Raw genomic sequence first — 22,547 nt, 5'->3', positions numbered from 1 at the left:
TCCAGCGCTGTCCAAGGGCCGCAACATTGTTACTCCACGGCTTATTTTTTTTATTTCCTTATCTTCTCACTTGACTGAGGGTAGACTCGGTCTAGAACTGCCATAGTAGTCTGGATGTCAAGCAGTATTGTCGTCGTGCTGATCCTGAGTACCATGCATGTCTTGCTGCCACACCAGATTAGGACAGGCATAGCGGCCTCGGTTTCGAGTAGTATTGCCGTCATGCTGGTCTTAAGTACCATGCCCATCTTGCTACGACTAGAGTTGGTCGCTGGTCCAACTATCTTGCTAGGCTCGTCTCTTTATCAAGTCCTCTTCCCTTTTCTCTCTTTATTCAAACTCTCTTCTTCATCACCCTAACTTCTCACGAATGTGCGTTGCCCTAAGTCAAGGGTGGGTCCTTCGGCCCACTTGTCTTGCAAATTAACTATGATAGTGTTGTGCAGAAAACAAGGAGATTGCAGGTCAATGGAGGCGATTCTGAATCAGCTCGAGTAAGTCACGGACCTAGGTGAGGTTGGTCCCCACGTCACATTCAAAATTCCTCTCTCACCAGTTGGACACTTGCCCTTGTTCTATGAACGAGGTTCCCGAGAGTGCGGTCTCAGGTCTTGGGTCTTTCAAACCCGAGACACGTGTCACCTGATCACCTAGATCCGGGGAGGCGAGATCGATGCACCTAACTAGTTATATGTTAATATTAAAAAAAAAGAGAAAGGATAATTTCTAATGGGTCTTCTACAATGGTTCAACCTTAAACAATCCAATTAAGGCGCACCTCCAAATTTAATTATAACATGAAATTTTTTTGCAAAAAATTAATTGAATTATCTAAAAATTTGTTAATATCTAATTATAAAACTTTAAACTAAAAAAATAGTTAAAATCAAGTAGATTTATAAACATATGAAAATCCTAAAAATGGACGGTCTAGTTAATGTGTTGCAAGATGCACTATTTATGATGCTCATTTTTTTTTTTTTTTTAATATTTATACATCTCGATGTCGAGATGATCAATTAGAGGGTTTTTCAATATTACATTCTAATAGATTTTTGAGGTGCGATTTTTATTCTACAGTTTAAGATTGCAACCTTATATAATTTTTTTTTTATTTCTAAGTACCGAATTGTTGTCAAACCGCTCAGACCAAATAGAAGGCTGCCATTGGATAGTGATGAGGATGTATCCCTGACAAACTTTTATTCACATTATTTTTATTATTATTAGGATGTGGTTTATACAAAGCTGAGGACCTAAACAGTCAAAATAAGGTATACTTTTAAATAGTGTCAAAATATGTTATTTCAATATTAAACATCTTTATCATGGCCTAAAATGTATTTTCATATTTAGTTATAAAATTTAAAGCTTCGAAAATAAGGTAGATCATGCAATATGAACACTTAAGAAAATATTGAAAATTGACCGCCTAGATAATGCATCAGAAGGTGTACTATTTTCAAAACTTGAAGTCCAATTTTTTTAGGGATTGCATACAATGAGATAATTTACCTATCATACAAGATGGTCACAATTCCTTAGTACCATTTGATATGAATTTTAATAGCTTAGATTATCACAAAGTTCGAAAAAATTTATTTAGAAATTTAAATTTGATCAATAAAATAATTGTACCTATCCAATTTCACAAAAAATGGTCAAGACTAATGTGATTTTGTACCAAATGGTCTCATTCTATTCTTTACCTTTTTTTTATGTTCATATATCAGAAGGCCAAGACGATAAGATTTGAGAATTTTTCTGATCATGACTTTTTTAGGGTCTCAACATTATATAAGCTTTTTCTTTATTATCCTATCATGATTGACCGACTGTTCCGACTTCCGACGCAAGGCTTGGGTGCGTCAATGCAGAATTTAGTAATATATGTATGCGTGTGCATGCACCACCAGAGGCGACCCTTTTAATAGAAAGCGAGTTACAAACTCTGAAGTCCGAACAGAGAAGGGCCGCTGCTTATAATCCATACACAGAGAGCGAGTTGTCGCAATGGCAAGCCCCGTAGTTTCAGAGGGAGGCAGTAAGGTTGAAGAGCACCATCAAGGTGCAGGCCAAGAGTTGCGGGCTCCACCTGGATGGAAGAAGAAGGTACCCTACCCATCATTCATTTTATTCTCTCTCTTCCCTCTTGTTCCCACGTAAATTGGGGTTAAAGTGATGCATATTTCGGGAAATTAGGCCCGATCCTTTCGCCTATTTTCTTGAGAGGACGTGGATTTTGGTCCAGTTGCTGTAGCTCTGAGATACCACTTAAAGGATCATGATTCTTCCTTTCCAACCATTTATTCTTTTTCATTTATTGGTTGAATGGGCTTAGGCTTCAGTGGGTAATGCAAGCACCTCAGATTAGGAGTTTTGGTACCTTATTTTGGGATTTAGCCTTACTTCTAGATAGCACGTCTCATGTTTGTTCAAACATGTGCGACATACTCTTCTAGTTTTTGTCAATGCAATTGAAGTTTTTGGCATATTCAGTAGACTATTCTTATCTGCTGTTTTGAAGTTATTGCTGTTTCATTACCCAAAAGAAGTCATTGTTGTTTGAGCATATGAGATGAAGCCCTCCCATTTTTTGTATGGGCTATATTAATGCTCAATTGAATACCAAAAGAGAAAAAAATGTGTAACAGGGCAAATGTTGATGGCAATTTGGCTCTTTGACTTGGTAGAGAGATTAGTGTAATTATTTTCTTCATTAAAAAATGAATTTTTTATTTTTATTTTGTATATAAGATGTGTGTTGGGCTTTGAGTATTGGTCGATACTGCTTGTATCCATGCTAGTAAAGATGGAAATCAAGAGAAATCAGAGGGAAAAATAGTATTGGGACTGAATTGATGAAATATGAGTTTCTTGTGCGGGCATGACTAGGTCATTACAGGAGTTCTATATATGGCTTGTGAAGAAGGATATATAAGTATGCATGCTGATATTTTCAAAGTTTAAGTTGACTCAGGTCATTGTCCAAACAAAACTGACTTGACTTAGTGACTGATTAGCATTTTCTTTTGGCACTTGCAATATAATTCGCACATTTCATTATTTGTTTTCCACGTTATGTTATATTTAATAATAAGTTGACGTTGAAATATTTTTAATTACTAATACTGGTAATTCGCTATTTCATTATTGGTGGTAGTTGACTATAACATAATGTGGGACAATATATGACACTGCGATTTTATATCCTGCATGAATATGAACAGCTCCTCTGCCATTAGGTGTCAAGTGTTAAAAATGGATTGCTGGGGTGTGTCTCTTATATCCTGCATGGATATAAACAGCTCCCCGTGCCATCTAGTGTCAAGTCTTAAGAATGGACGGCTACAGAGTCAAGCCTCCTAACCATTCATTGCTGACATCAGATGGTCGAGTAACCTATTTATATCCTTGCATGCATTTTAGGACTCAACCATCATTGTCCAACCCCCCTCCCCCCCCCCTCTACACACACGCACACACAAAAAAAAAAAAACAAAAAGAAAAAGAGAAAAAGGAAAAGAAAAAAGTAACCTGGTGGTGTTTTGGAAGCTACTGCTTATTTTTTTCGTTTTTCAGTCCTGTGCTAAAAATTATTCAAACATGGAAAGGATGGCAAAATGTTTTAAAGATTGATTTGCTTGATTTCTCCCAACTTTCTGATTTTTACTAGTTTTAAATGGATGTATGCTTTGTTGCTGGTTACCACAATGATCGGCGAGTATCATTAATGTCAGTTGTGTGCTGTCAACTGCGGATGGCTGATTCCACTGGTAACATATTGAACTGTATGTATGATCACTCATTTTTCCGAAATGTATGAGAGTTTGTGTTGATTTGCAATTAAATATTAGTCTGTATTCCATGCATTCTTCATCTGTGAATCATTTACATAGTGTAAAAAAGTCAACAATTACTTTCTATGAATATTACGACAGTAATAGAAGTTTGTGAACTTTATTATTATATTTTGAAATGATTATATTATTTGCTTATTATAGATGAAGCTCCAAGTGATTAGGAGTGGAGTTATAAAAGTATTAAAGGAGATACTTAAAGAGCTATTAAGGTTAAAAACAAAGTTTGTGTATATGTAATATAGATATGGTCGGCTTTCACAGAGAAGACTAAGAAGCTACATTACCTAGATTCTGACACGGATTTGATGTTTCTAGTTTTAGATAAGATGAGACTGAATCAAGACACATGGTTAAAACATTTGTATATGAGTTTGAAAGCAACAAATTTTTTTTAAAATATAAGCTGAAGATTTTTCAAAGAATTAGGAAATTTTAATAATTATTTAAAAAAAAATAATTAGAAAATTTTAATAATTATTTTTAAAAAAATAATTAGAAAATTTTATATATCTAGAAGTTATAAACTTTGACGATAAAGATAAGTTTATAAATGTAAAGAATATCTAATGACATATACAGTATCATGTAATCTAAACCTTTTAATCTGTTTCTCCAAATTTAAATCTATATAAAATACTTTGAAGCTCATGTGGTACATAAGGGTAAATATGTATCTTATAATAGTGCTTCATTCAATAATTTTAGATCATATATAATTTTGCAACAAACACACACACACACACATTTTGGTCTTGAATCTTTACTACAAATACTGAATTTATTAGGATGCATATGTATGTGTCATTGTCATGCAATAAAGGCTGCAAATTTTGTTTGATCGAACAATAGTCTTTAGATTCTTCCTCTCTGCATACAAAGTAGGAGGCTCCTTACACACTGCAGTCTTAATGAAGAAGTTTTCCTTGCATATCTTCTCTCTCAGTCTAATAAGGATTTCTTGCATGCATGAGATTAAGATAAATTTGGAATTTTTGGATTTTTGAAATTCTATATTTTAAGTAAAATTAGATGTATGGTTTGGCTTGGCCATAAATAGAATTAAGCCGCAGGCAGCTTAGAAAATAGGAGATTTTTCCCATGATTTGTGGTTCATATTTTATCTGCTTTATCATTAGTTTTCTACAGGTTGCCTGAGATTTATTTTAAAGGGTCGTTGTACTTGCTTGCTTGTTCTTTCCGCGGGTTTTTGTAGGTTTCCCAATTCTTCATAAACCCCAGAATATCCATGGAGGCACTGCAAATGTTAATTCAGAGTAAATACTCTTGGGGATGTAGACTTCGAGTGGAAGGACTATTTCAGGCCTATGAACAAAAAATGAAGCTGGACTATATAATGTTTGCATCTATTCCATGTTTCAGAAGTGCAAGTGGATGCAATGACCATTATCCATCTTGTGGATAATTTAAAAAAAAAAAAAAAAATCAAAATTTTGAGTTCTCAAAACCCTTGCTCTAGAAGTATATGTGCATGTGAAATTACTAAACCATAAAATTGCTATGTGCATGTGGAAATGTGTATAAGAGATAACCAAAAAAAAGGGGGAAAGTATCGTGTCTACATCATGTGGATATACAAGCACCCTTTCAGCAGTCCAAATTGAATTAGGCTATGGCCAAAAAGTAAATTTATTTTTTATCTTTTACTTTAAAAAATTATATTTATCTAAAATTTGGGGTTGTATATTCATTTTTATACGATGCACCAAATAAAAATAGTAAAATAACATTTTGAACCAAAAAAATCCAAAATACCCTTAAAATATTCATGGGTATTTTGACCAAAGTTTTTATTCAAAATATTATTGTTAATTTTATTTGGTGTATAATATAAAAATAAATTTTACTTCCTAAATCTCATATGAATATGATTTTTCAGTAAAGAATAAAATAAAAAACAAATTTATTTTTGGCCATTTCGTTAGAATAGGTTAAATCTAAATTGTTGAAGGGCGCTTGTGGGCTCTTCAAGCATATACATCATATAGATGCTATGGCACGTAAAAACAAGTACCAATGAAGAAATGGTAAAATAAAATAAAAAGCATATTTTTTTTTAACCTATTGAAGAATATAAATATTTAAGAAATATTTTACAAAGAAATAAAAAGCATGATTTTTTGTCAGCTTACAATGACAAGGGTGAAGATTTGTATATCTCATGAAGGGATTCTATACTATGAGACTATTATCTATGTTACAAGGAGAGGGGCCTTCAAGCGTATACATCATATAGATGCTATGGCACCTCAAAAAAAGTACCAATGAATAAATGGTACAATAAAACAAAAAGCATATTTTTTTTAAACTATTGAAGAATAAAAATATTTGAGAAATATTTTACAAAGAAATAAAAAGCATAATTTTTTGCCAACTTACAATGACAAGAGTGAAGATTTGTATATCTCATTAAGGGATTCTATACTATGAGACTATTCTATGTTACAAGGAGGTCACAATTACTACGAATCATTACATGTCACATTTGTCACAAAGTTTGAGAATTTCTTTTTGAACTTGGAGTCAAGTCAATTACACATTCATAACCATTCGATTTGAAATTTGATGGATAAAAGTAATTGTGACCTCCTTGTATCAAATATAAATAGCTTATTTGTATATTTTTCCTTTTTTTTAAAAACTAATTATCAAGCTTTTCATTTTTAATTATGGTTTGTATTCATTTAAAATTTCTGCATCAGAAGTTAACATTGAGCTCGTACCTCTTTGTCTTAGTTATGGACGACTTAACTAGGTACCATTAAGATAAGCTACCATGGTGCATGTTATTCGCGGATGATATTATTTTGATTAATGAGACCCAAAACGGCGTCAACACAAAGTTAGAACTTTGGAAGGATGCTCTAGTATCTAAAGATTTCAAAGTTAGCCAGACTAAGGTGAAGTATATAGAATGTAGGTTTAGTAATAATAGAAGCAGAGATGAGAAAGTAGTTAAGGTTGAAGGCCAAGAAATACCAAAAAGAGTGCACTTTCGATTTCTTGGATTGATAATCTAGGAAAATGAAGAGATTGATGAAGATGTCGCACATAGAATTAGCGCTGGGTGGGCGAAGTGGAGATGTGTAACTGGAGTTTTATGTGATCACGTATACTAATGAAGCCGTAGGGCAAGTTCTATAGGACAGCTGTGAGACCAACTTTACTTTATGGGACAGAATCTTAAGCAGTCAAGAAACAAGATACATATAGAATGAATATAGTTGAGATGAAACTGTTGAGATGGATGAGAGGCAAGACAATAAGAGATGAATTCGAAATGAATACATTATGGGGAATTTAGGTATAGCACTAATAGGTAATAAGATGAGAAAAAATACATTTAGGTGGGTTGGCCATGTGCAGTGCAGACCTGGTACAACACTACTTAGGAAATGCTAGTCAGTTCGAGTAGAAGGTTAAAAAAGGGCAAGGGGCAGGCCCAAAAGGACATGGTTGAAAATAGCGGGAAAAGATATGTGGACTTATGACCTAACTGAGGGTATAACTTTAATAAAGCAGAACGATGGATCTGGATTCGTGTAGCCGATCTCAATTAGTTAGGAAAATGCTTTGATGATGATGATGATGTAGGTCATGAGTTTTAAAGTAGGAAAATTTGATATTTAAAATTATAAAGAAAATAGAAAATTTTATATAATTGAAAGTTATGAACTTTAAAATTAAACTAAAAACTTAAAATGTTAAATAATATCAAATGATTTATACAATATCATGTGATTTGAACCTTTTCATTTTCAAGTTATAAAATCTAATATAAAAAACACTTTTTGAAGCTCATATAATACAAAAGAATAAATATGTCACTTACAATATTGCTCAATGAAATAATTTTATTTCATATATAATTTTGCAACATACATGTAAAGACTGTAAGGTTATTACATGAGAGAGTTTGATTACCCAACATAGGCTTGTGGTTATGGACGTCTACATAAAGATATGGAAGAGAAGGGGTGAAATCAATAAGTGTCCAAGAATTAGGTGGTGGAATTTTAAAAAATGAGAAAATAGACTTGTTTAAGAATAAATTAGTTAAAGAAGGAAAATTGAACTCTTAACATGAGGTCAATGTTATATAGAATGAGATGGTGACTGCATTATGAAAGTGACCAAAGAAGTTTTAAGAGATTCTAAAGAGAAAAGAACCTCCTATAAGGAAACTTGGTGGTGTAATGATGAGGTTAAGAAGGCTATTAGTAAAAAGCAATGATGTTATAAAGCTCGGTAATATAATAGAAATGATCAAAACTTAAAAGAATATAAAAAGGCTACGAAAAACGCTAGACAAATAGTAAGGCTAAACTTAAGGCATATAATAATCTATACTGTAACTGGAAACAAGATAGTTGAAAAAATATGTCTCCAAATTAGCAAAAATGAGAGAGAAAAAGTATGGGGATCTAAACTATATTAAATGCATTAAGAGTAAGGATTAAAGGGTATAGGTATAGGTGAAGGTTGAAGAGGTCATAAAAAAGGTAGAGATTTTATTTTAAAAAAATTATTAAACGACAAACAACATGGGAACATAGCAGTAGAAGGAACTGTTGACATAAATGAGGGCGGAGGTCATAGATAAATTCGTAGGATTAGGATATCGGAAGCGAAAGAAGCTTTGAAGATGATGAAGATACGAACCTTTTAGGACTAGATGATATTTCGATAAAGAGATTGAGAATAAAGAAAATGCTAGACAAATAGAGGAAAAGCAATGTCGTACCTATTTACAAGAACACATGAGATAGATTATGTGAACTATCAAGAGATCAAACTTATGAATCACACTATAAAGCTCTGGGAGAGAGTGATTGAGCAACGACTAAGGCATGAAACGAGTGTATCAAAAAATCAAGTTGGTTTTATGTCAGGGAGTTCAACAACCGAGACTATTTTCCTACTTAGGCAACTAATTGAGAAGTTTAGGACGAAGGGAAAAGACCTCTACATGGTCTTTATTGATATAGAGAAAGCTTATGATAGAGTATCTAGAGATTTGATTTTGTGGGTGTTGGAAAAGAATAGAGTCTCCAAACACTACATTGACTTGGGACCGATGTGTACGAGGGAGCACTAACTAGTGTACGAACAATTAGTAGAGAGACAACATGAGGGATCGTGGTACGAACAACTAGTGTACGAACAATTAGACGACTTAATTAAGCACCTACTAGATGAGGGACCGTGGTGCATGTTGTTCGCAGATGACATAGTTTTGATCGATGAGACCCAAAACGACCTAAATACAAAGTTAGAATTTTAGTGGGATGCTTTAAATTCTAAAGGTTTTAAAATTAGTTGGACTAAGACAGAGGAAATGGAATGCAAGTTTAGTGATAACAGGAGTAGAGACGAGGAAGTAGTTAAGGTTGACGGTTAAGAAATACCAAAAAGAGCGTACTTTCGATATCTTGGGTCGATAGTACAAGAAATGGAGAGATTGAAGATGATGGCGCACGTAGAATTAGAGTTGGATGGACGAAGTGGAGATGTGCAACTAGAGTTTTATGTGATCGTTGCATATCAATGAAGCTAAAGGGTAAGTTCTATGGGACAGCTGTGAGACCAGCTTTACTTTATGCGGTCAAGAAATGAGTATAGCTGAGATGAAAATGTTGAGATGGATGAGTGGCAAAATAAGAAGGGATAGAATTCAAAATGATTACATTCGGGAGAATTTAGGTGTGAATGTGTGGCTCAAACCCCAGTACAACACCTAAAGGAGCTGCGAGTTAGATCAAGTGGAAGGCTCAAAAAGGCAAGGGGTAGACCCAAAAGGATATGATTTGAAGTAGTGAGAAAAAATATGGGGACTTATGGCCTCATTGAAGATATAGCCCTTGATAGAGCAGAATGGCAGACCGGGACTCGTGTAGCCGATCCCACTTAGTTGGAAAAAGGCTTTGATGATGACGATGATATTTAATTTTTTAAATTTTTTTGCCATTTTAAGGTTAGGGATTCCAAAAGTAAGTTATTCTCATACAATATACTCATAATGTAAACAATGTGCATTTCTAACATGATGAGTTTAAATTTATAAGAATTCTTTTAATTTTGTATTTCCATTAAAGTAAGCAATATGGTACTTTAAAATTTTTATTTGTGCATTTTATAGTTTTATAATAATATTTTTTCAGTTGAAAAATTATTGTTAACTTGATGGGTAAAGCCTATGCATTCATAGGCTGTGGACTAGCGTATAATAAAACATTAAGGTATGCCCCATTGTTATGGGAAAATGTGAAGGGGCTAATCTAGACTGGAAACTAGAGTAGGAATCAATTAGCTCCTTTTAGAATGATTGGTATTAGTTAAAGGGCTAGTTTATACACTTAAGAATGTGTAATTTCACCCATTGTGCCACCTCACTCACCTGACTGGTTTGGAAGAGTGGTTCAATTTTTTAATAACCTTTTTTAGACTTGCCTAGAAATGGATCCACTTATTTGGTAGGCATAAACTTTCAAATTAACCCTTTCAAGTCTTGCCAAAAACAAAAAGAATTGGATCAACTGCCATGTACCAAAGCTATAAGGCTTTACAGAGATTTTATGGCCCCAACTTCTGGTGATCTACATTCCTAGTAGTATCCCTTATCTCCCTCATTAATAGTTTTTCTTTCTTAATCATTGCCCCTCCCCCCTCCCCCCTCCCCAAGTCTCTCTCTCTCTCTTGCACACGCGCACACACACACACACACACACACACACACACACACAAAAGACTGGCTTCTGCCTCGTATGGTTTGTTCATGAATGCAGCCTACACACACACACACACACACACAAAAGACTGGCTTCTGCCTCGTATGGTTTGTTCATGAATGCAGCCTACACACACACACACACACACACAAAAGACTGGCTTCTGCCTCGTATGGTTTGTTCATGAATGCAGCCTACACACAAAAGACTGGCTTCTGCCTCGTATGGTTTGTTCATGAATGCAGCCTTTTTGCCACATTAGAGAGTAGCGCACACACACACACACACAAAAGACTGGCTTCTGCCTCGTATGGTTTGTTCATGAATGCAGCCTACACACAAAAGACTGGCTTCTGCCTCGTATGGTTTGTTCATGAATGCAGCCTTTTTGCAACATTAGAGAGTAGCGTGGGCAGTGAACTTTCAAAGTTTGAAATGGCTTTGTTCACTAAAATTGAGAACCTTTAAATTTATTGAGTATTCTTCTGCAAAATCATCCGTTTCTCTTTCACTTGAATATTTGTTAGTTGAATAGTTGCCAAATCCTCACCTGTAGACAAATGCAGGATCCACCCATGACTTCTTTTGAATGTATATCCATACATAAGCTCCTGATTATTTTACCAAAAAATCACTTATGCTTTCACTAATTTCATATAGCTAATGGGTATTCTTGGTACTCGACCACATATTAGTCCATCGAGAGTGAGAGCTTTTATTTGAATTTGAGGGGTTGAGGGAGGGAGGGAGGGAGGGAGAGTTTCAGCTTTTGGCATGCTTAATAATGTAATGCTGAAACTTGTATCACTCCCATGTAGACGTTGATCCAAAACTTAGGCAAGTTTGGAAAATGTAAACTTTAATATTGAATCCCTCCGCCTGATAAGATGTTATGTGACACGTGATGTGGTAAAATTGATGCATTTACGAAAAAGATTGGGTATATAAACTAGACCCCACTAATTGTTGTTGTGATATTGGGTTCCCATTACATTCCATGGTGGTAGTATTACAAAAATAACATGTTGACGGGCTAGCTGGCCCCTCATTAATTATGGTTAGAACATTTACTTTGTTTAAAGGCTTGATTTAGTAGTTATGGATTAAAACATTTACTTTGTTCCAAATTAGACAGTATGTGTCTAAGCATGACACCCATAATCTCTTGGACATGGAAGACCTGCAACTTGTGTGTGTCTGACCCGTTTCCAGGTATGTCAACATGTATCACCATTCCAACACATGTTTGACAAGTGAAACAGCTCCCAAATTGCATTTCTGAGTAGCGCATAGTTGCAGAAAGGTTTAAGTCATAATGCTAAACTTGTTGATCTGCTGTTTGCGCCTTCTCTCTCTCTCTCTCTGAAGGACATGATGCTTTGGGGTAGTTGTTTCATGATTTTAAGTTATTACAACCCGCTTGATGGCTGCTGCACAAGCTGTCTCTTCAAGTTCCTGGTTCCCCCCCATGCATTGCGTCATGCTAGTAGCAATAGCACATGTTGCAATGTACAATAATATTCAGGTGCTTGTTTTTCCCTTATGTAGAATCATGTTAGCATTGTTGGCATGCAAGTTGCTTCTTGGAGATAGGTTTTAACTGAGAAGTGTTAAAAATTGTAACTTGACAAGGCACTTGTTCGATCTACGTACTCGCTGTGGGCTAGGTGATCATTATATATGACTGAAAACTAAAACTATCAAAATAGTGACTAAAATTATAAAGAAAAAATATATAATATGTGATAGTATTTATATTTATAAATATTTGTTTTAATGTATATATTTCACTTTGTTTTATTGTTTCATAATGCCTCTCATCTAACCTATTTTTCAGCCAGTAGCTTCTATTTTTAAATTTTGGGATATTTCATTTGGAAATTTATCAAAACATAACTGAAATATTGACTATTTAACATTTTCACTCATTTATTAGAAACACCTATATATTGATTATTCGTTTGAAGTTAAATAAAAAGAAATGGGTGGGATATTGAATAATTCATCTCTTAGGTGCTGTTTGATAAAAGCCCCTTACTAATGTTATATTTGTATAATTTTTTTAAGTTGCAGACATGTCTATACATTTTTTTAAAATCCGGGCACCATTGCACCTCGACAACATGTTAGAAACAAACACCCATTTCGGTATCTCGCTAACATAGGTACTGGGTATTGTGTGGTTTAGGGTTTTAGACTAGACTGCCATCATGTGAATGACTTTTTACTGGACGACTGAGGAAACTTTGTCCTAATTTGAGTTTTGCTCTTTTTATATGAGAATTTAAGTCACAACCCTTCTCAAACCTGTGTATGATCTAGGGTCATTAGAGATGATAGGCAGAGGATTTGAGAAGTTTGTTACAGGTGTTCGTAGAGCATTGCCTGTCAAATCCTAGAAGTAACTATTCCTTGTTTTAGGTATGTATCTTTATTTTGTCCTTCCTTGTTCCCAAGAAAGAAAAAGAAAGCCGGAGGTTTACATGGATTACTATTTGGCCATAATATAAGTCAGTAATCCCTAGAAAAGAAAAAAACCCTATGTGGGCCATATAAACCCTTGTATTTTTAACAAAATAATATAAAATAAGCTAGAGGTAAGGAGGCCATGATCTATCATTGTTTGTTTAGTGTATTACTACCATCTCAAAAGCAAACATTTTGTTTGATATGAAGTAAAATAAGAGAAGCTAAAAGATGGAAAAGAAAAAGAATGGAAGCATGCTACCACCTGAACTAAATTAGGGTTTTGGAACTTTTGTTTTAGTTTCCTTGTTGAAATAAAGCAAAGGAAATATATAATGAAAGCTATATGGGTTTCTTAGAATGCCTTAATTTAGAAACTGAATATTATGTTTATGCACATTTCAGAAATTTGATATTTATGATGAGTCCAGTAAATGTTATGCATTTTCTTTCTTTTGTAAAGTTGGGGAGCTATATCATATTAGTGTTTCAATTCCTACTTTATTTGTGTCTTGAATTTCATAAAAGGTTTTTACAACAGGATGATGCATAATAGGTGGCCTCTTGAGTAAAGCATTGTCCGCATGCTCCCTCATCCAAATCCACCACTTTTGATTGAGTAATAAACTTAAAAAGGCTCCAAAAATCCTTTAAATCAGTATCATACAAATAAGAAATAATTTGGAGCTCAAAAGCTTCCAAGCCTCCATATCCAATGTCTATTAAATGGACGGTCCACATTTGATCTCAGAGGTGGTGAATTTGGAACATGTTTGGAATTGTAAATCAAGTTTTTTTTGGAGCGGGACTGAATTTGGAGTGGAGGAGAAGATTAGTCCACTTCTTCTGTCCCTCACCTAATAAAAACAGGTTGATTTGGGTGTGGGACAATGTGGGCATTGTGCCTGTGGGACTATCGGATCTTTTTTGTTAGTAGCATGAGGTTGTGGCTTGTGAAAAACAAATATGGCTGCTGTTTAATTGATGTTTTACTTGCATCAAAGATTATGTGGAGTCACTTTATCTGGAGCTATGCATGCTGATTTTTGTATTTGTCATATTCAAGAACCTAGGTGTGCATGACCAATTTTTTAATAAAGAACCAGATTGCATACAAAATAGTGTTTATGAATCTGTATCAAGATACATACTAACAGAGATGCATACCACTAGAGAGAAGACAAGGAAAAAACAAATAAAACAGAGAACAGAAAAGTTTGGATTATCGCGTCTTCGTGCCGTAAGGAGCTGAGCTCGTGCCCTCCTTGGCAATCTTATTTGCCACGCTATTTTCGTCTATGCAAACATGACATAAGGAACACCTAAGTGGGGCTGCAAATCTCTTCCACAAGGTCAGCGAGAACCCACTGGCATGTGGTCTTTCTGAGAGGATTCCTCTGATGGATGATAATTAGGAATGGCCTTCAGAGGAATCCTAATTATCATCCATCAGAGGAATCCTTGTGGTTGGTGGCCCAAAAGGCCATTCCTAATTATCATCCTCTTGTGGTTGGTGGCCCAAAAGGCCACAAGGGTCCTGACTTTCTCCGCCAACTGTTCGACCATGGATCTCACTCCCCTGAAAAATCTGTGGTTTCTTTCAATCCACATTACCTAAATAGTTCCTGAGATCGAAGCTTTCTAAATAAATCTTCCTGCTTTGGGCCAAGGTGTGAAGAGAAAAGCTTGGAACAAATGCGGAATTGATCTCGAGGTGACCCATGCCCAATCAAACAAAACCAGAATGCTTTTGCATACTGCTCTAGAAAACTCGTAATGGAGAAGGAGATGAGCGTTTGACTCTTCATTCTGCAAACCCATAGTACACCTATTGGGGAGTTGCACTCCGCTTCTTTGGAGCTAATCAACTGTCAACAGTCTCTCATGGAGCGCAATCCAACAGAGCATCTGATTCTAGGTGGAATGACAGGGTTCCATGCTTTGGAGGCTATGGCAAAATTGGGGCCAATGGGGTTGGAGTAGGAAGTGATTGTTCGAAAGAAAGAGCAGACGGAAAATAAGCCGGAGGCTGTTGGGGCCCAAATTATCCTATCGTCTCGAGATCACGGTAGAGAAACAAAGTAAAGTCTTTCTACCAAAGAACTAAAATCTTCGAGCTCATGGCAAAAAAAAGGTGTCTTAAAATTAGGCGTCCAAGATTTGACTGATCCTGAGACATTGAAATGGTCGGCCTCAGAGTACTGAGAATCTCGGGCTAAAAGAAAGGGGTTAGGGAACTGTTCGGCATGTGGACACACCAGGTGTCTATCCAAAAGATGACCCTAGTCCCGTCCCATGGCCGGAATCGAATATGTTGAACAAAAGAGTCTTGGCTTCGAGGACGGACCTTCAAAAACCTGAAATATGTCCACTGGTTTTGCATTCAGGGGTCCAATGGTCGTTACCAAAGCAATATTTGTGCTTGATGACCTCTATCCATAGGTGACCAGGTTGGGTGGCGTACCTCCACCACCACTTGCCCAAGAGGGCCTTATTGTGGTCTCTGACGCTTCGAATGCTCAGGCCCCCAGGGATTTAGGTAGACACAGTTTATCCCAAGAGATGAGATGAAACTTATGTCCTTGCTTCCCAGACCAAACTAAATTCCTCATCAAGCCTCCCACCGAGCTGCCACCGAGGTTGGGATAAGAAATAGAGACATCTGAAACCCCAAGTGTTGGTGAGGGTAGCTGTGATTAGCGTAAGCCTTCCTGCCTTGGACAAGAATCTGCCTTTCTAGCCCGCGAACCTCCTATAAAATTTGTCGAGTATATTACTCCATTGTCAGAGTAGGGGCAGACCAAGGCAGAGAGGAAGTCCGAGGTAGTTAGACATAAGTGATCAACGAAGCAACCCCGACTACTGGCAAGTTGCTGGACCACGAACGACTTGGGTGGAAAATAAAAACAATGCCCTAAATACAATCTAGGATCTTTATTTTACTGCCAAGAGAAATAGAAACCATCCAGGAACTTTAAACTAGCTTTTATAACAATTTTAATCACAATATAAATTCCTGAAAAATTACAGAAAAATAGAAAATAAAACTGAAAATAAATAAAAACTAATGGGAAGACTTACTTGAAGATGCCTGGAGTTACCCAACTAGGACTTGGTACACCCTACACCCGATTCCCAGACCAATGATGCACTTTTCCTCCTTAAGGTGTTATTGGAAATTCTTTGATAGGAAAGCTTTGTAGGCTATCCTTCTTTCTCTAGGGTTTAATAGAGCTAAAAAATAACCTAGGGTTTATACAAACCCTATGGGAACAAAATAGGGCTGATCTCAGAGTTGGTATCCCTCTAAGTTAAGCTTGTCTCTTTTTCCTTTGAAAAATACAGCAAACCCTAGTTTAGGGTTTCTGCTTAGGTAGGCCACCTTTAATTTTTCTTAAAATAGGCCACCTCTAATTTTTCTTTCAAGACCAAAATATAGAGGAGAGAAAGAGAAGGTATGTCTTAGAGAGAGATGGCGTGCCTCTATTTAGGTTAAGAGAGAGATGGCATGGTAAAATAAAAGAGAGAGATGAACTTTTTATTGGCATGGAGACGAGAGAGAGATCCCCAAATTTGAGGAAGAGAGAGAGGTCTCCCCCAAATTTGGTCCGTGAGGAAGAGAGAGATTCCAATAATTGCTATGTGAGGGAGAAAGATCTCTTGGGAGCAATAGAAAATCTTGTTATTAGATCTCAAATAGGCTCGTCTTTAAATAGAAGGAGACCTAGAGAAAACTTATCTTCTAGTTTGAATAGGATTTGCCTTATCTAATTTTCAGCTACAACCCCTTCACCAATAAAATAGGGTGTGAACAAAAATAGAGTGTGATCCTTAGGGTGCACAGAGTGCCACATGTCGGGCTGGTTTCGTGGTCCCACATGTGTTATTTTAAAATTTTGAAAATATCCAGAAATGCCCTTTTATGAAAATTTACAACAGAAACAATATTTTAACATTCTGAAAAAAATATTTAAAAATCAAAGAAACATTTATAATACCAAAATAAAATATACCAGGAGTGGACTGGTACCATTGGGTCAAAATAAGCAATACTAAGGGCGCTCCACTCGCCCCAGAAACCATAATCCACAAATGTTCTCTTATCCAACCCAACAAAAGTCCCATGACCCACAGTCCCTTTGCAGGGGCTCATAATTGACTTGTCAAAGTTGGATTATAAAACAGTGGGACTATGATCCTGGAATGTGGATTACAGTCCTCCTCCTTTTTAAGAGCAAGTCTAGCACTTGTCACTACAGTACAAAGGGGGTTCTCTCAATTCACGTGTACACGCGTCCTTGTAAAAAGGGCCGCTTCCCATGTGGCTGTTATATGTACATGCTGTGTGGAAGTTTGTTGAGGATTTGACCCTTGCTCTCACAGGCCTAGAACCGTACACAAGAGATCACACAGTTCTCCTAGCCTACAAATATGATCCTTAGGCATCTCTCCGACCTCAACAAGGGATGACTCACTTCAAACCCTTTTCGGATGTGCCACATGCTCAGGGCCAAGGGTTTTAAACATGACCGGGGCCCTAAACTGCCCAACCCTTGGTTAGTCAACGTACACTCCCACTGAAGTGCATATTCCACTATATATCATTTGTTTTACAAGTTCTCTAGGCCTTTAAAGGCCACAAAAACCCAACATCTCCCACTTGACCTTTGAAAGCCATACAATCACACTCAATTTCTCTCAAGCCCATCCCATGTACATGTTTGGCAAGAAAAAACTTTTGCCACCAATCCTTTTATCAAAGGATTCGTTAACATGGTCACAATCGAGAGATATGCAATTTGAATCTCTCCTGCTCGGATCTCATTGCAAATGTAGTAGTAACCTCGGTTCTTTTGACACGCAAATAGCTGCCTGGTTTTCACAGAAGATTCTAATGCTCGGGCACTTCACTGGATCAAATTTGAGTTGATTCAAGAACTTCTTTAACCAGACTGTTTCTTTTAGCCGCGAAACAACTTGCCACATACTCTGACTCCATAGTCAAGAATGCAACTATATCCTATTTCTTTGAGCACCAAGAAATAGCTCCACCTGCAAGCATGAAGATATATCCAGATGTGGACTAACTCTCATCTGGATCTCTCCGATAGTCCTCATCTGAATATCCTTGTATCTGTATGTCCGATCTTCCTCCATAAGTGAGTGCGTAATTAACGATTCCATTCAAATGTCGCAGTACTCATTTGATGGCCTTCTAGTGCTTCATACCTGGATTATTCTGGAACCTGTTAATCGTAACTCATGGTAGAAGATAAAATTGGTCTTGTCCTTGACATATCATACATAAGTGACCCAATTGCAGTTCTGTATGAAATTTTTGCATGGCTTCTCCAAGGTCCTTCATAACAAAATTATGTGACAAGAAAGCTTTTGTCTCCAATCGAAATATTGACAATTAACATGTCATCCACATATAAAAAGATGAAAAACCATGTCACTCCCATTGATCTTGACATATATACAATAGTCCTCTAGGTTTGGGGTTCTTACTCGGTTTTATACTCTTTGAACCAATCTAGGGCTTCAGAATTTTTATTTTTATTTTCTACTCTTGACAGATAGACGTGGCCTAGATGGAAGTGATCATCTTTTTAATGTGATAAAGTACCTCTTGCAGCCCTTAGCGGCCACATTCATAGGTCCATAAATATCACTATGAACAACCTCCATAAAAATGCCAGTAGTTCTTTGAGCTTTTCAGAAAGGATTTCTAAAACAACTCTTTCCTTGTGTAATAATCAGTTTGGTTACATCTTCATTTGGATTACTCAATACTCACTCTTCTTTAATCTCTCCATCATTTTAGGGCTTATGTGCCCTAGTCTCATGTGCCATATACATACAACATGGTTATCATTATAACTCGAGACTTGAGAAATGGAATTCTTTATTGCAACTGAAAAGAAACCTTCTACAAGATGACCATTCATGACTAATTCATCACCATAATTCACCTCCACCTTGTTACCAGTAAAAATGGTGGTGTAACCTGTCTTAGCCAATTTAGCGACCGAAACCAAACTCTTCCTCATCTCAGGAGTATAGAGAGTTTGCTTTAGGACCATGCTTTTGCCATTCTCAAGTTGAAGGATGAAATCTCCAATACCCAGAATTTTAGTCTTTTGATATCCACCTATATAGATATATTGATCCCCAGGGGAAACAGGCTGGAAATTTCTATATCCTTCCTTGGTGTTTGACACATGGGCAGTGGACCCTGAGTCAAAACACCATGACCCTACTTTAGGGTTAGCTAGCATAGTCTCTAGGACTACACAAGCATGCTCCCTATTGCCCTTGAGATTTGCATTCTTGGGTGCTTTGCAATACTTGGCAATGTGCCCGAATTTCTTGCAATTATAGCATTGGGTATTCTTAAAATCCTTCTTTTTCTATTAGGCCCACTATTCTCCTCTTATCCACATTCGTTTTGTTCTTTATTCTTTCCCATGCCTTTCTTCTTCTTGAATGAACCAGAGTTGGGCTTAAGGTTTACCACATTTATGGAGTCATTCAAGGCTGAAGAATCACTAGAAAATCTCCTTTCTTCTTCGGCTTTAAGTTTGGTGATGATCTCATCCAACTTCAAATATTACAGTTGAAAAGTTAGGGTTGATTTTCACCTTTGAAGAGGTCTTAGTTTTCCTCTTCTGTCTGAACTGGGCGCTTATTTAGGTCCATTGGGAGCCTTTCCATAGATTTGTGAAGATGTGGGGCTTGATCTCATGAATGCATCATGGAGCATCCTGGCATGGATGTGTGTGAATATTGGGAACAATTTTGACATCATTCACAATTAGCAAATGCTACTAAATATGCATCAAGCTGTGATGGGCCCTGAGCACATTTTATTGGCCTGCCTAGGTGGGTTTGCCTAATGCAACCGCCCAGGCAGTGCATAGGCTGCATTGGGGGGTTTATCTAATCCAATCGCCCTGGCATGTGACGGGAACCTATGCAGACACATCATGTCACCCTGCTACTTGTGGGTGGAAAAAGTAGCGTACGAATAGGGCTATTATGTCATGTCAGGCCATTAAGCTTCAACTGTTCCGAATGAAATTTTTTCTCGATTTAGATTTTGTGACCAAAGTCTGTAGGTTTCCTCTAGCAAGTTCTGTGTTGATTTTGTGTTCACTTTGGAAGGATGTCAGGCACACAATATCAACTATCAAGGCTTCAAAGGCAATTGAACCAATAACACTAAAAATTAATTTAGGCTTTGGTTGTACTCGCCGAGTGCTTAGTATTTGATTATACGCTGCATATTAGATTTTGTGCTTTTGTGATGGTGTATGAACTTTGATGAAGCATTTCATAGAGAATACTTAACATTTCCCAATTTATGTTATTAGTATCATATTATGCTTCCTTGCTTGTTTAGTTACTTGGTGTACATTTGTTTTTATTCAATCAAATGAATGGATTACGTCATGTTATCTTACATGCTAAGTAAAACAATGTGAAGTTGTATGCACTAAACAGTAAATGTTTCCGTTACTTGATCTGCGACTGAAATGATGCATGTACTAGAGACATCGTACTTGATGAAAATGCCTGCTATTAGACTAGTCTCATACTTGTGTTATTCTTCATGTGTGTGTGTGTGACTGAGCGGATGCATGTACTAGAGACATCGTACTTGATGGAAAATGCCTGCCATTAGGCTAGTCTCATACTTGTGTTATTCTTCATATGTGTACATAAATCTCATACTCGTGTTGTGTTATTCTTCATATATGTGTGGATATGTGTGGGCACGCGTGCGTGCCTACACATGCATATGAATGTATGTATGTTTATATATATGCATGTATCTATGCATCTATGTATTAATTTCTATGAAGTTTTCTAATTGCCTGGATAGGAATTGATGTGCCCAGCTTTTGGCCACATCGAGCCAAATAGCGTATAGAGCCCCCAACAGCATGGAGTCCACATAGGGCATATATGATACACATCATCTTGTAGTGTACGTCTTGTTAAGGAGTAATTTCTAGTTGGGAAGAGAACTTTTGTTCTATTGAAAGCACTGAAATCTAGTTTGTTGCTTCTTTTTCTTTGTTTCTACAAGTTTCAAATCTATTATGTTACTTGTTAAAATGTGAATATGTTTGTTATATATGAGCTCTAAGGATCAACATGAGAAACTTTCTCTAATTACATGTTAACATGTAGTATGTAGCTGTACCAAGTTCAAGCTGTTGTGATTGTCACTTGTTTTTTTAAGTAATTCTATGGCTTATGAGTTAGCTATGCATGTTTCATTTATGTCTGCACCAGATCCTTGCAAAGAATCCGGGGATGCCAAGTCCAATGGAGGTGGTTTTCATCTCTCCTTCCGGTTCTGAGATAAAAAATAAGCGTCAGTTGTTTGCCTACCTGAAATCTAATCCTGGTGGTGCTGCCGCAGCTGACTTTGATTGGAGCACAGGTGTTCTATCTTGTGACTGCTCTTTTAGAGTTTTTTTGTGGTATACTTTTCTACTGTTTGATAGGTGGAGGCCTTCCTATTTTTCAACCCTGTGAGACTCTCTATAATCTTTTGATTTTGCTATTGATCCTAAAGGTGGTACTCGGAGGAGGTCAGCCCGGTTGAGTGAGAAGCTCGTGCTAGAGACTCCTGAAAGTGAATCCAAGAATACGGCGAAGCGAGCAAGGAAATCACATGGTTCTTCTGCCAAGAGCAAGGAGAATGATGATAAGTCTTCCCAAGGGTCTGCTGAGAAGGAATTTCAAGAGGGATCTCTAGTACACAGCGGAGGTGAAGGGGAACATCCTGAACTAGATATCCCCTCACCAGCCAAGCCGGAAACAACCAAAATGCGAAAAGATAATGATGGGGTGGAACAGAAGAAAGAGGGAGAGAAGGAGAAGCAAGAGGTCGACCTCAACCAAGGTATGGAGCTTGAAGAGGACACTGAAAGTGTTACTTCTGCACAAGTTGATAAGAAACCTCTGGAAGAGGCTGCAACTGCAGATATAAAGGAGACACCGGAAGACGATAAGGTTGAGAGGAAATTTTTAGAGATCTGTGAGAAAGAAAAGGAGTGCAAAGGAGAGGAACCAAAGGCACAAGAAAAGACCTCTTTGTACCAGAACAGTGAGGCCCCAAAGCCTCCTGAGCTACTTGGTGTGAGCAGCTGAAGGGTGCTGCTCCCTTGGGATTGTAAGTAGGTGATAACCTTCTCTTGTAGAGAGAGAGAGAGTTGGTCTGTGAGTAGCATGACACCGTGGTCCCTTTACATTGCGTGGCACAGGGAATAGGCTCAAATAGATATGATGGTAGCAGTACATTTCTATGTGTTAGCACTTGTGGTATTGGTACTAGGAGGGAATACATGACAAATGCGGGACTTTCTTTTCTTTTTGCTTTATATGGCCGAATAATTTTGGATGGATCTATTGGGAAAGTAAAATGTTCTTGGTTCATGGATACTTCTCCATTAGT

General features: G+C 36.8%; 1 protein-coding gene across 1 annotated transcript; it reads left to right on the top strand.

Annotated features, from left to right (window-relative positions):
- The first annotated feature begins 1,955 nt into the window (after nucleotides 1-1,955).
- Nucleotides 1,956-22,532, top strand: LOC18437387 (uncharacterized). Its single transcript, XM_006847599.4, has 3 exons — nucleotides 1,956-2,112; nucleotides 21,380-21,530; nucleotides 21,666-22,532. The coding sequence occupies exons 1-3, from the start codon at nucleotides 2,014-2,016 to the stop codon at nucleotides 22,241-22,243; spliced, it is 828 nt and encodes a 275-aa protein (XP_006847662.2). The 5' UTR covers nucleotides 1,956-2,013; the 3' UTR covers nucleotides 22,244-22,532.
- Nucleotides 22,533-22,547: the final 15 nt, after the last annotated feature.

The sequence above is a fragment of the Amborella trichopoda genome, chromosome 13 (genome assembly GCF_054954075.1).
Source record: "Amborella trichopoda isolate Santa Cruz 75 chromosome 13, AtrichopodaSantaCruz75HAP2 v2.0, whole genome shotgun sequence".
NCBI classification, from domain to species: Eukaryota; Viridiplantae; Streptophyta; class Magnoliopsida; order Amborellales; family Amborellaceae; genus Amborella; species Amborella trichopoda.
Note: the sequence above shows the minus strand (reverse complement) of the source record. Positions and strands in the feature narration are given on the sequence as shown.